Source organism: Lacerta agilis, chromosome 6 (genome assembly GCF_009819535.1).
Source record: "Lacerta agilis isolate rLacAgi1 chromosome 6, rLacAgi1.pri, whole genome shotgun sequence".
Taxonomy (NCBI): domain Eukaryota; kingdom Metazoa; phylum Chordata; class Lepidosauria; order Squamata; family Lacertidae; genus Lacerta; species Lacerta agilis.
This window is the reverse complement of record NC_046317.1, coordinates 82,580,202-82,594,703: the sequence shown is the minus strand read 5'-3', so window position 1 is coordinate 82,594,703 and position 14,502 is coordinate 82,580,202. Positions and strand designations below refer to the sequence as shown.

Genomic DNA, 14,502 nt, shown 5'->3' with positions numbered 1-14,502 from the left:
CAGGCGCGTGATTTGCAGTGCAATGCTCCCAATTAAAAAAAAAAAGTCTGCTCCCACCCTGTCTGTAAGGCGCTGGGCTTGGATGCTTGAGGGCAGCAGGGAGGGAAATAGCGGGCACTTTTCGAACAGCATAGGAGCCCTGCAGGATCCGACCCAAGGACTTATGGAGCTCCTCGTCCTGTTCTCCTAGCACCCAAGCCTACAAAGCAGCACACAACGAAGGAAGGGCAGTATTGTCTGCACTGACTGGCAGGATTTTAGTTTGGAGTCTTCTTACCTGGAGATGGGATGCCACGGGCTGGACCAAGGGACCTCTCACTGCAACGTATGCACTCATCCATGGAGCCACAGCTCCCGCTTGGGGGGTGGGGTCGGGAGAGGACCATAGCTCAGTGACCATAGCATCAGCTCCGGATGCGGGAGGTCTCGGATTCAATCCCTAGCATCTCCAGGTGGGGCTGGGAGAGAACCAGGCCTGAGACCCTGGAGAGCCTCTGCCAATCAGTGCAGACAATGCTGAGCTAGATGGACCAATGGTTTGACTTGATGTTTGGCAGCTTCCTACATTCCCCTCTAGAAACTGGTATTTAGAGGCACACCACCCCTGATAACAGAGGGAGTACACAACCTTCATGTCTAAGAGTCAGAGAAAGCTTTCCTCAGTCTAGGACTTGGTCTACCCTTCTTTGAAATTTAAGTTACAACAAATAAAAACATTTCAGATCAAAACTGAAATAGCAGAGTACGTAATAACATGGTGAAAGCACATCCATAACGTTTACCTTATACACTTCTATGATTCTGTAGTTATGCTTACATTAAATTAACAAAATATATTAAACGGCTACCTTCTGAGAATATACATCACTTACTTATCATCTAGTCCAAACCCCTGCAATGCAGGAATCTCAGCTAAAGCATCCATGACATACGGCGAATTTCCCAAACTAATTATGGCTCCTCTCCTTAAAAACCACCAGCTGCATGACAACCTGACCCCAAGGTCTCCTCCTTCCCCCTCTGAGCACAAACTTATTTTGGGACATATGAGTGCACAATTCAAACAACTAACTTTTGGTACTTCGGTTGTACAAGTAAAGCATGAACTGGTGCAACGTATTTCCTGTATAATTAATAATGAGATAACACCTGCACAGGACCTAAGACTTTCCACACAATTCTTATTCCCCCTTTAAAATTTTAGGTTAAAATTTTAGTTAAACTTTATGGCTTCACAATGTTTCTGAGACAGGGTCTGACAGCCTAAATAATGCTAACAGGTTAGTTTGTAACATCCAGAGTGTTAATATTTCATTGCCAAACAACAGGAATGAATGGACCATGCCGTAATCAAGGTGTCCAAACAGCAAGGAATATTGAAATAGCTTGTCACTTGCTCTTTGATTAAAGCTCCAAGCTTGCCTTGCACTAAATGGCAAAAGTTGAGCAAGCCATTTCACTTCTCTGAAATTAAGAGTGCAGTATATCCTGCATTCTGTTAATGCTTAAGTTTTCAAGTTTTGTCTCTCCATGAAACACTTTCCATATTAGCCTGTCCACAAAGGGTTCTTGAATCTCCAATAACTTTTGAAGAAAGCTCAGGATACCTTGGGAAAGTTTGAAAATGAGCGCATGTAGTAGATGCAGTCTATACGTTGCCTGCAACAATTAGGGGTTAAAGGTATGGATCTCATTTGAGTTAATAAAAGTGTCACGGTGACAAAATCCCAGCTGTGTTATATAGATAAACAACAGGTTCAATTTCACAACGTTATGCAACCTCCTTATTGTTCCGATGATGTTTTTATTAAGCTGATCCTATCCATCCAAGACAGAAGGCACAGCTGGGAGGAAAAACCAAACAAAATCCAAATGGTACTTTTCAGGAGCAGGAAATGTAAATGTTGACCCAGTGATCACAACTAACACGCCATTGGTCTTCAGTGTAACCCCAAACTGCTTCCGCAGAACCTTAAGTAACAATTGTCCCGATAGGAGAGAATTGTAGTAAATAGAAATCATCAACCGAGGACTTCCACATAATCTCCTTATATATGGATTTCGAAAATAACATGGCACTTAAACCAGCAACAGAACTGAGTTTACATACTAAAGCCTTGCCAATATGCTTACTTTGTACATCTCAGTTAATACACACCCACATGGGTGACGTACGGATCTGTACAGATATTTTAAATTTAGAAAAGGGCATAAATTGAAAAAAAATGCAGATAGCATTAGGATAAATTTAAAAGCAGATTTTGAACACTTAAAAAATCTTACTGTCTAAGGAAGGTGTGCAAAAATAACTGCATTTATAGAATACTAGCTTCTGCAGCTCAGTGATAGAGGACATGCTTTATCTGCAAAAGGCTCCCCTATTCAGTCGCTGATATCTCCAAACAGTGCTGGGGAGATCCTGTCTGAAACCCTGGAGAACAACTTCTAGTTAGAGTAGACAATACTGAGAAAGATGGACCAATGGTCTGACTCAGAATAAGGCAGATGCCTGTAAGGACTAAGCTACATTAGTCAAAAAATGTTTTGAATTCGTTATAAACATGCAACAGCAGATGGCTCCAGAGCAAAACAACAACAACGCGTTTTTGACATAGCTCCCCCCCCCCTTTAACAATTTAATTTCTGACTTACTTATAGTGGGATTTTTTTCCTGTGTAGATCCACCATGAATGTCAAGATGTGAGCATTCAAGGACCAGGCCCCCCCCCCAATTGCTTATGTTTCTGTGAGGAGCTTGCGCTAGGCCAGTGGAGCTATTGACTGATCCCTATGCCCTATTGCAAAAAGCTTTTGCACACCATTTGCCACATAGCAGGTGTGTGTACACAGTTTGTTTCAAGATCTCTTGGGCTCATGCAACTAGTTTCATAGTACTTTGGATTTTCACCAGGATCTGTTAAATTGTTATGTTTGATTCTGAAATTTTGAAATGCAATAGAAAAAGTTAAAACGTTAGAGATGTTCAGAGAAAGGCTAGCAAATATAGAAGCTATGGTAATTATGGCTACCCTGCTCACATATAAATAATATACTGGAAGAATAAAAGTACAGAGAACTACAATGATCAGAAGCATAGCAGGCCAACCTTGGCAGATAGAAGATATGGACTGTTCCATTCTCACCAAGTGTCCTCCCCGCCCCTTTCTTCTCCTTCACATACATTTACATGAATTATTGCAGGTAAGTCATGAACTGGCAAAGACTTTAAGAAACTGGGTTAGCTATTTTGGTTAGCTAAACCTTCTCAATAGCCTGTTTGGGGACAATGGATAGGACGGACCATTGTTCTGCCCCCTCAGGGTTCAGTTAGTGATAGCAAAGCTGTGTACAGTGGTACCTCGGGTTAAGAACTTAATTCGTTCTGGAGGTCCGTTCTTAACCTGAAACTGTTCTTAACCTGAAGCACCACTTTAGTTAATGGGGCCTCCCGATGCCTCTGCGCCGCCAGAGCACAATTTCTGTTCTTATCCTGAACCAAAGTTCCTAACCTGAAGCGTTATTTCTGGGTTAGCTGAGTCTGTAACCTGAAGTGTCTGTAACCTGAGGTACCACTGTATTAGTATTAGGTAAAAGGAAGCACAGTGCTGCCTTTCCCCCTTTTTAGATCCCAAGGGAGGTTGGGAAATGTAGGCACAGCAATATTCTACTTTCTATTGGCTCTGCCAGAGAGCAGGAAAATACCTCCCTTCTTCCTTTGTAATCTCGTGGCAGTCTAGTGATGGCAAACCCAAAAAGAAGGGGGAACTCACTTCGTCCTTAAAGAGCTCCACAGAGAATTTCATAAAAAGCTTCAAACCATCTTCACTCAGAGCCATGTTGTTGTTGTTGTTGTTGTTGTTGTTGTTGTTGTTGTTGTATATTACCCTGTATTTGAATACTTGGTTGATAGCATTAGCTTTTTAGGGTATTACACTGATATTCTTGACAACTGAATCCTGCTCTTTGCGATGTAGGAACGGAACAAGCTGCGGAAATACAAATTATTTCTTCTCATTTAATTGGCCAATGTGTCTAACTATATGTTCCAACTAGTGATGGGCAGCCTCTCTACGACTCACATCAGATTGCCTCAAAATATTGTTGTTGTTCAGTCGTGTCCGACTCTTCGTGACCCCATGGACCAGAGCACGCCAGGCACCCCTATCCTCCACTGCCTCCTCCAGTTTGGCCAAACTCATGCTAGTTGCTTCGAGAACACTGTCCAACCATCTCATCCTCTGTCGTCCCCTTCTCCTTGTGCCCTCCATCTTTCCCAACATCAGCACCATAATTCAAAAGCATCAATTCTTCGGCGATCAGTCTTCTTTATGGTCCAGCTCTCACTTCCATACATTACTACTGGGAAAACCATAGCTTTAACTATACAGACCTTTGTCGGTAAGGTGATGTCTCTGATTTTTAAGATGCTGTCTAGGTTTGTCATTGCTTTCCTCCCAAGAAGCAGGCGTCTTTTAATTTCATGACTGCTGTCACCATCTGCAGTGATCATGGAGCCCAAGAAAGTAAAATCTCTCACTGCCTCCACAGAGAACTTCATAAAAAGCTTTGAACCGTCTTCATTCAGAGCCATAGAACAGCCTATTGGACTGTAATATTTCTACATGCCCCTTGATTATCTTCAATAAATCCATGTATGAGGGCTTTGTGGAGTTTTGTTATTACTATCTAGAGAGAGAGAGAAATCTCCAGAGGTTAACAACCATATCTAGTGGTTTTTTCCCAGGTTTCTATGAAATTTGAACACACCACCAGTACTTCAAATTTTACAGGCGCCGTTTGGAAGCTCTGATCCCTTCATCCTTCTGCAGACAGACCCTTGCTATTACAATGTAGAGATGGGAACTTGGAACAAAATCCAGCCATGGAACTGAGTGCAATAGCATTCTCCCCACTCTGGATTGCTTGTGATCCACCAAACTATAAGCAATGCACCAGCCACATCCAGGACTTGTTTTTACTTCCTGTCACTGGGACTACTTTCCCCATGTCAATCTATCACAAGGTGGGTGCATGTACTTTTCTGGAGCATCTCATGTTTTGCAAGCCTCTCCCAGCTGCTTCCTTTCATGCATTCAGCAACCTAGGTAGAACTCAACTGAAGCATTTGTTTGCCCAGAATTTGTGTGTGCGTGTGTAATAATAATAATAATAATTTTTATTTATACCCCACCCTCCCCGGCCAAAACCGGGCTCAGAGCGGCTAACATAAAATGTGTAACACATTAACATAAAAGCAGGCAATCAGTTAAAATACATCCTAAAATCAGATCAGGATCAGAATAAAATCCAGTCAGATGGCAACCCGCAGATTAGGGTTGGGAACCTTAAATGCTCAGCAGGCCCAACTGTTTGTGCTGAACTTATATGGGCCTGCTGAGAAAAATTGAGAGGCCACTTTCATGCAAATTCTTATGAAAGGGGAGGGGGAGTCAGACTGAACCCTGACCAAAGGCCTGGCGGAACAGCTCTGTCTTGCAGGCTCTGTGAAAAGATGTCAAATCCTGCAGGGCCCTTGTCTCTTGTGACAGAGCATTCCACCAGGCCGGGGCCACAGCCAAAAAGGCCTCGGCCCTGGTCAAGGCCAGTCTAATCCCTTTGAGGCTCGGGACCTCCAATATGTTATTATTTGTGGACCGTAAGGTCCTCTGTGGTGCATACCAGGAGAGGCGGTCCTGTAGGTAGGTTTGGCTGTTTAGGTTGTCTGAAAACCAGGCCTCCTGGAACCCGAACCTGCTGATTTGGGTAGAACTGAGATTCAACAGAAAGGGTTGTATTGATGGCAAATGGGGAGTGCATGCAGGCAGTCTGTGTGCTCTCCACCCTCCAAACCATATTTAATTTGGGTTTTAAACCCTGATTAAGCACTGTGTTAGGTCCCCAAAACAGTTTCAGGCCCAGATCCAAGTTGGTCCTAGATCGTTCCAGGTCAGATAGGAGCTGCTCCAAAGTGCTGGATGAGGAGCTTTGTGCACAGCCCCACCTAGCTACCAAATCTGATGTATTCAAGGAGAAATCTACTGCTAAGGACTCACCAACTGTTGGCCACTTTCAAGGTAACCAAGCTTGGATTAATTTAGAAGGACAAAATAATCTTACAAGTATGGGAAAATACCAGTACTTTATTTCTTAAATAAAAAAGGTCCTATTAAAACATTTCAATACATTTGTTGATGTGTTTATGGTTCTGAATTATTTTATTGTGCTTCTGATTTGATGTGTTGAGTTGGCCTTCAGTTTTTTTATATATATAAAAAATTCCTAGATGTTTCAATAAATGTTTGCATAAAACACACATGCCCTTTTTCTTTTAAGAAAAATCAACATGGCAGTAAGCACCAGAAATACATCAGCTTAATTTCAAGATCTTTATACCCTGTATCTGATGTAACACCCAAGTGAACCAAGGAAGGTGCATATTAAAAACATGTTTATACGTGTGCCTGTTACTGGGCATAGTTCTGTCTACATATCAAGCCAATTGTTCCCACTCCTGGCGAGGTATGATCTTCCAGTGGCTTTTGTGACACCGAACTTAAGAGGACGGTAAAACACTCTACAGTGGTACCTCAGTTTAAGAAAAGCCCTGTTTACAAACTATTTGGTTTACGAACTCTGCAAAACCGGAGGTATTGTCCCGGTTTGTGAACTTTACCTCGGTCTAAGCATGGAAGCCGAACAGTGGCAGGGCACCGGCGGCGGCAGGCCTCATTAGGGAAAGCGCATCTCGGTTTAAGAACGGACTTCCGGAACGGATTAAGTTCGTAAACCAAAGTACCACTGTATGTGGCATTGCCCCGAAGAGTGTTCAGAAGCACCAACTGATATAAAGTGCAGCCACTTGACTATTACACAGGGACTTGCTATGTGGGACATAGAATTCCACCATTCGTAACTCATTTCCAATTTATTTCTGAGCTCCCTTGCACCAGGATATCTCAAGAACCTCCTCCACCTACCCATTCATTCAGGTAAGTGACCGAGACCTTACTTGGTGTTCCCCTGCAATTGGAAAAGATATATGCAGGCACACAGAACAGGACCTTCACTTGTACCCAGGCTCTCGACACTCTCTACCCCGCCTCACTCTTTTGCCTTTCATTAACTCATGAAAACATTTTTTTATTTCTAGAGGGCCTTTGGGGGCAGAGCAAATATGAAAGGGATATATCCTAACTTATTTTTGTTATATAAAGTAACTTCTGCCATATTTAATTCTGGGTGTTTCTACCGTTCTTTCGAGGTATTTTACTGTTTTGGGATTTTATTACATTTTATTAGCTACCTTGGATGCTTGTTAAACAGAAAGGAGGAATGCAAATATTGAAATGTTACTAGCAGTTCTCTTTCAGTGTGTGGCTCTGCTTAATAAATGCATTCAATAGCATTTTTTTGCTGGATTAATTTCAAGGCTTGCCGCCCGGAAACATCACTGATGCATGCAGCATTGTAGCAATATTCTTGGTAGTCCGGTACTAATTTTTCCTTCCAAAACAAAGGTTTAAGAGGACCATGCATGCAACATGAGATAATGCAGACTTGCCTGGTCCAAAAGGTTTACTCAAATGGGACTTCAATTCCCTAATAATTATGCATAGGATGGCTACAATTCTGCTTTCACATGCCAGTAGGGTCAGAATTAAGCTGCTTGTTGGTGTGCAGAGCAGTGATGTTATCTCTGCTAAGCAGAGGTGGATATGGCAGCAGAAACTGCTACTGTAGTTTCAATCACACATAACTTGTTACAGAGGTTCAGAGTATTAACTCTGAAAAGGGAAGCACCAGAATACAATCCGCTCTAGCTCCTCGTTAGTTTTTGAGATTACCTTGCGTGGAGATCCACATGGAGTCACTCCCGCCGATGCTTGCAGCATTAATTTGGCAGGAGCATCAAGCAACCTGACTGGGCCAATGAAAAACACCTGTTAAAAAGACTAGCTTCTCCATGGATCACCACCAACAGATGTTTGCAAACGTTACCTTGGGGTGACACATTTTTCAGTGGCGACACCCCATCTGGGGAATCCTTTCATATGTGGGTTAGGGAAGCATCAATACTGACATAATTCCAAGATCATTATTATTTCGCAAGGCATTTAACTGAGTGTATTCGTTGTATCTTTTATCTTCTCTATTATTTTCTTACTGTCTGCTGCCACTGTTGTTTTTATCTGTGGTTTCAATTTGAGGGCTTTTGTAAGCCATATATTCTTTTATCTTTTATGGATTATTGAGATGAAAACTGTTAGGATACTGGTCTGTATTATGTGGCAAGGTTAGAATGCTTGAGAAGACTCTGCACTTAATGTTGCAATCATAGCATTCAATGCATGCTTGGGGGTGGCAAAGAAAACACAACACAACCAGCTAGCATGTAAGTCTGTTTTTGTCAGTAGTACAGAACCAATCGCCAACAGTGAAGGCCCTGATTAGAATTCCTCCTTCAACTGCTGTACTTATATGGGAGGTAGTACAGGATCCCACCTTATGGAACAATGTTTAACTGTGGAACCAGTTGGTCTCAAAAATCTGACACACTTATCCCATCTGTTGACTTCTAAAAAACTTATTACTGAATGTGTTAACAGACTGCTTTTTAGTCAGTATTATTATAACTGCATTTCAGGCTTTAAAAAATGTACTTTAACCTTTAATGTAAATTTGATCAAATGGAGTATTTAATATAAACGCTTGATAGCATTATTTTCCCTTTAAAAAATATCAATGAATGGTGATTTTCCTGATTTGAAAGACCTGATGAAATACAGTGGTACCTTGGAAGTTGAATGGAATCCGTTCCGTAAGTCCGTCCGACTTCCAAAACGTTTGGAAACCAAGGCACAGCTTCCGATTGGTTGCAGAACCCATGTTGGATGTTCGGGTTCCAAAGAAAGTTTGCAAATCGGAACACTCACTTCTGGGTTTGCAGCATTCAGGAGCCAAAACATTGGGGTTGCAAGGCGTTCGACTTCCAAGGTATGTCTGTATTTTACCTTAGCAACATAAGCTGCTGTTTTCGTATGACATTTTGGGAGGCATTGTATGAAAAAAGGAACTATGCGGGTACAGCTAATGATTAAGTGGGCACTTTCTTTTACCACCCTCTTGGAGAAGCTATGAATCATGTTTAATAACTTACCTTTATGGTGCAGAAGCCATGACCCCACAGATCTGGTTCCGAGTTGCTCCAACAACAAATAAAAACCATTAACTATCGGTACACCTATGCCATTTTGTCTTTTGTTTCTATAGCTTTACTGGAGCCATATAGGATCAGCCTACGCAAAAGTAGTCTCCACCCTGCCAAGGAGATACATGGATTGGGTCCAATGGCTTTGCCATGAGGAATAAACCAAGCAAAACACAAAATATCACACTATCAATGCTATGTTCCGGGGGGGGGGGGGGACACATGATCCAGAGTGTGGTGCAAGTATGGTAAAATATTTTGGGAATTAACTCAATCAGGTCTCAGTGTTCTTTTCATTCCCAGCATATTCCCATTAGTATAAAGTGGTGAAACAGCACCATTCATTCTTGGAAACACTTAGCGCCCTAAAACTTGTTTTGCTAAATAAAAATGTTTGGTTAGAATGTTATTTCTACAGCACAGAGTCTTGTTTTGAAAACCACACTCTCTCTACAATTTATTATTCTCATTGTACAAAATGCCTAAAGAATTCAGACTAAATGCAGGAGACCAGCATGCCGAGGGTTATGTTTTTAAATCCAAATGTTTTGGAGTTAACACACTTGCAAAAGAAAACTCTCCTCAAACATCTTCAATTAGTAATTTAAAAAACCCTGAGCTTACCCAACGAAAGAGTTGCATAACTTCAACAAACCAAAATATTTCTCCACAGTAGAAATCCTTTAAAAGGGCCAATCAAGCACGGTTAATAGCAAAAATCTTGTGTGGGGGAATCTATAGACTTTCATTTTGGCTTCACAGTGGAATTCATGACACTTCTTGGTCAATAGACAGGGTGCAAATGTGTCCCTAAGACACTGCGTTGGCTTTATTGATAGAAGTGGTAATAATTGTATTTCTGAGAGTCGCAATGAATACTTGGGGAAGAAAATACATATTGGTTGTAAAAAGCCAGAAATTCCTGAAGCTGGTGATAGATGCAAATCCAGAATCCTCAATCCTGATTACTATTTGAACAGGAGGCTCCAACAAATAAATAGAAAAAATAAAGTCCAAGGGAAAGATGAGCATTAGATTGGAATGGTTCAAACGACTGCAAAATTAAGTCAGCTAAATTAGAGACAGAAGAAAACACAGAATTAAATAGCAAGCATCAAAGCTTTATGGGGTTTTTTGTATTAAAAATAAAAACAAAAACAAAGAGAAAAAGCTGTTAAAATAAGACTTGCATTTACCAGACCACCAAACTGCAAAAACTTAGAGACAAACAGAGGCAATACTGAGATGACACACACACACACACACACACACACACACACACACACACACACACCCCTCTCCATTCCAAAACACTCCCTTCACCCATCCAACTTAAAAAAGGATCTCAAACATTTCCATTCATATAAAGCTTTATAGGAGGTGTATTTTAAATGGCGTGTGTGCCCGTGTATGGCATGCACACACGCCCTTTGTTACATATGCTTGCTTAACCTCTTCACCAATGGAAGGGGGTCTTTGCTACTGTTTAATAAATGGTGATGCTTTTGTTTTTCTCAGTTCGTTCTTTGCAAATAGTTTCTATCCTTATTGATTTGTTTCTTGTATTATCTCCCCACCTCCACCCCCCCAGGTTTAAGAGGTAATAAAAATAGGTTTGGCACTGAACTTGCATTTTTAAAAAACTTTTATAGCAAAAATTAAGGCTCACGTTTTAAAGTGTGTGTGTGTGTGTGTGTTCTGCTCTATGGAATCCCATCAGGCACTAGCTAAGTCTTATACTGGCAAAGGTATGTTTCTGGAACAGGCTTTGCAACGGATTGCAAATGCTCACAAGGCAGCTCATCCTAGAACGTTAAAACGGACCGTCTGCTAAATTTGAATTGGCTACACCACAGGCCCAGGCTGCTATCCAAAGGAGCTATTATGGGAGTCTGAGGGAATTGCGGACACAGCTAGGGCTTCCTTAGTTGCTTCGCACAACTGCAGTCCCCACATCTGATGAGGCAAGCTATTTTATTAAAAAAAAAAATCAGATGGGGCTTGGCTCTCATCGACCTTGGACACTGCAGCAATGGGAACTGGAAAGAAAGTCTCAATGGCATGTGCTTGTCCTCCCCCCCCCCCCAGCATTGAAGTGTGTGTTTTGCAGTGAACAATGCAATTGTTTCTGTTCTACCTGGGTGAATGGTTCATACCTATTCTGCGTTTATTAAAAGAGACAGGGAATTCCCCTCTCCCACTATATAATTAATTACACCTGTCCTTGTCATGATCCTGAACACCTGTGGTTCTTAAATGTTAAGGTTTCTGGCACTTGCAGAAATTATTGGGCACAGCACAGCTTCTAAAGTGGGACTTCTTCCCAAGAGAGAAACTAATGTCATGTCTGGTGGGTGTAAAATAAGCTAGCGTGTAAAAAAAAGGCAATTAAAAATAATAATCAATGTATTGGAATCTAGATTTTTCCCTCACCCCATTTTTCAGGAAGGGGCGAAGGGGTGGCTTGAGTTAATGTAGTTGATCTAGATGTGTTATTACAGCGGTAATTTTAGACTTTGTACAAATTTGTACATGTAGGTTCAGACACATGAAAAAGTAATACGCTCACGAAGACATAAAACACCTAAGTATAAAATATAAAGCAGTGTAGTTACTAAAATTACATGCTCTCTTATTGCTACAGTGATTTTTGCTTTTTGTTAAAAAAAAAACTGTACCACATGTTGTTCAAAGCATATGATTTGCATAAATTATTCAAGTTTAAGAAAAAAAATCCACACTCTTCAACTTTAAGCTACTTATATAGTCAATATAAAACAAAAATTTAAACTCTCTCTTTATTAAAAGAGAAATAAAATGTCGTTTGAAACTGAAATCGAGTGGCCAAATCCAGGGGCAAGGTAATTACGTTGCAATTATGGGAGTCTTATGCCCACGCAGAAATAGTGGCGGTGGAAAAGCATGTGACCCGGCACAGAGATGGCCACCAGGCCTGTGCAATGCCTATGTGTTTGCTTTTTTTTGTTCTGTTTTTGTCCTTTTGCACAAAAAAAGACTATGAATGACAAAGACTAACATTTATAATTTGTAGCAAAATTTGGTTTATGTAGAAACAAGCCATGTTTTGCATTTGGATAGAGATTTAAATGAGTTAAAGCTAAAAATTAAAAAAGCATGATGCTGCAACATCTGGTCACTTGTTGTAGACCTCACTTTTAAAGTGGTTACGTTTGCACGATTTGTACTTTTTATACTAAACAGTATTTTTCCCCCCTCCTCCTTTTATAAACCAGAAAAAAACCCTAAACTACAGATAAATTTTCCCTACCTTGAGCAACTGCTGCAGATAGGGTTGACAAAGCTGTACAGCGCAATCAAACATACTTACATCTCAGCTCATTGCACGGGTACAGCCATAATCAAGGCACAAAGATCTTCTACAAGTTATTTTTTTTTCAATAAAGTTGTACAAAATAATACATTTTACAGTCTGTACAAGAATAATAATCCAGCAGTAAAATAAAAATTGGGAAGAGAGGTTACGGGAAGGCAATAGAAGGAGAAGGGGAGAGAGAAAGAAGGGGAGATTGTGAGGACGACAGTCCAGATAATGATTTATATATATATGTATATATATATATATATATATCTCTATATAGCAGACAGGATCATCAGTGGACAAACTGAAAAAAACAGTGTGTGGTTAACTCTTTCTGCAATCACAGGCCATAATGCAGTTCATTTAGCAATGTCCCCGGTCACCATAGGACCGCCATGGTTCAACACCACCTTTCTGAAGGTAGCAGTTGGTTTTCTACTGTCTAGATCTGCTGTAGAATTGTCAGTATTTCCGTTCAAAAGTCACATTCAGAGGCAGAGAACCAAACTCAAGCACCTGTCCTTTCAACTTGGTCTGTGACTTGGCACCTTCTCGAGTCTGATGCAGTGAATGGATAACAAAGTTGAAATCATGGGATGTAGGATTATGCCCACAACAGTGCTAATTACCTAAAGTTCTCTCTCCCATATTCTCTCTTTTTTAATATTTAACTTTAACCCCAAATCCTCTCAGGTGTTCCACTTTCAGGGTGTTATTTATTATTATTATTTTGTTAATGACAGTGTTAAGAGAAAAAAACGCCCCCCCTCCCGCCCGCCCCCGCTCACAGAAATGGCCTTTTACATTTCATGGGCCGTCTCAAACTGTTCCAAGGGGGTGAAACAAGCAAGCTTAGAAGTGCTGCTATTTGTCCAGCAAGGAGAAAAGGTTGAGGGATGCAAATCAGAGGGAGATTGCAACAGTTTTTCTTCCACCCTATGTGGGCAAGGTTTTTTTTTTCTTTTTAATAAGGAATAAGGAGTCCAAAACAGAGAAAAAGTGCTCTCCATCACAATAACTCATATTGACGAAGGTGCATCCGTTGGATAATGTCCCGACAGTCATTGAAAACCCTCCGGATGTTTTCTGTATCCACTGCACAGGTGAAGTGAGGGTAACAGTAGTGTCTTCCATCTCCACTTGCTGTGCTGATTCTCTGCAAGAGTGACAAACACACAGTATGTATGTCAAAAGCACGAGGTCGCAGAACAGGGTTAATGAGAAGTGTTCCTCATAGCGCCTTATCTCTCCCCCCCCCCCCCAACTCCAAGAATTCGATTTCCATGGCCAAATGTCGAACAGAACAGAACAATGGTGGAACAAGTGGCAGGAAAACTGACAAAGATGCTAATTATTTGCAATTACCAAAAAGTCAGACTGATAATTCACTATACAAAATGTGCAGTTTTCTTTCAAAACCTCCTAGTATCCAGGTAGAGAAAGGACACTTTTTCTAAACCAACGTTCTTCTGTGTCACTACCAATGATCACTGACACAAAATCATTATTTAGCAAAACCAATACACCGATCCCATTCCCCTCGGGAGTGTCCCCTGGTGGTCAAAAGAAGCATGGGGCCTCCCTCCTTCCAGGCTAAAAGAGAGCGCTCTGACCTCAGAGAAGTAGAGGTGATGTTGGATCGCCCGGTCCCTGCCATAATGTACACAGCCCCTGATGCTCCCGGAGGACCCCTGGTCCTTCCAGAGGCATGCTGGAGGTGGAGCAAGGAAAGACACTAGTCCAAAGGATTCATTACCTTCCCAGTCCCCTGACAATGCACCAGACCCAAGGAGAAAACCACGTTAACCTGAGAATTGACCTACTTCAATTCTATTTAGATCTCTCGCTCAGAAAAAGCAAGAGCACTACTTTTACCATCTCTTCTGCCCTGCCAGCACCACCTCTCTTGAAACCTTAAGACCGCACTGTTGATGTGATGTACAGTTCCAGAATG

At 41.3% G+C, this 14,502-nt stretch overlaps 1 protein-coding gene across 6 annotated transcripts in view; it reads right to left on the bottom strand.

Annotated features, from left to right (window-relative positions):
* Positions 1-12,250: 12,250 nt before the first annotated feature.
* Positions 12,251-14,502, bottom strand: part of GNAS (GNAS complex locus) — a 174,170-nt gene continuing 171,918 nt past the window's right edge. For all 6 annotated transcript variants that reach the window (XM_033153631.1, XM_033153633.1, XM_033153634.1 and 3 more), the window contains one exon: positions 12,251-13,704. In XM_033153631.1, coding sequence (XP_033009522.1) covers positions 13,558-13,704 — 147 coding nt within the window. In that variant the 3' untranslated portion in view covers positions 12,251-13,557. The remainder of the gene's footprint in view (positions 13,705-14,502) is intronic.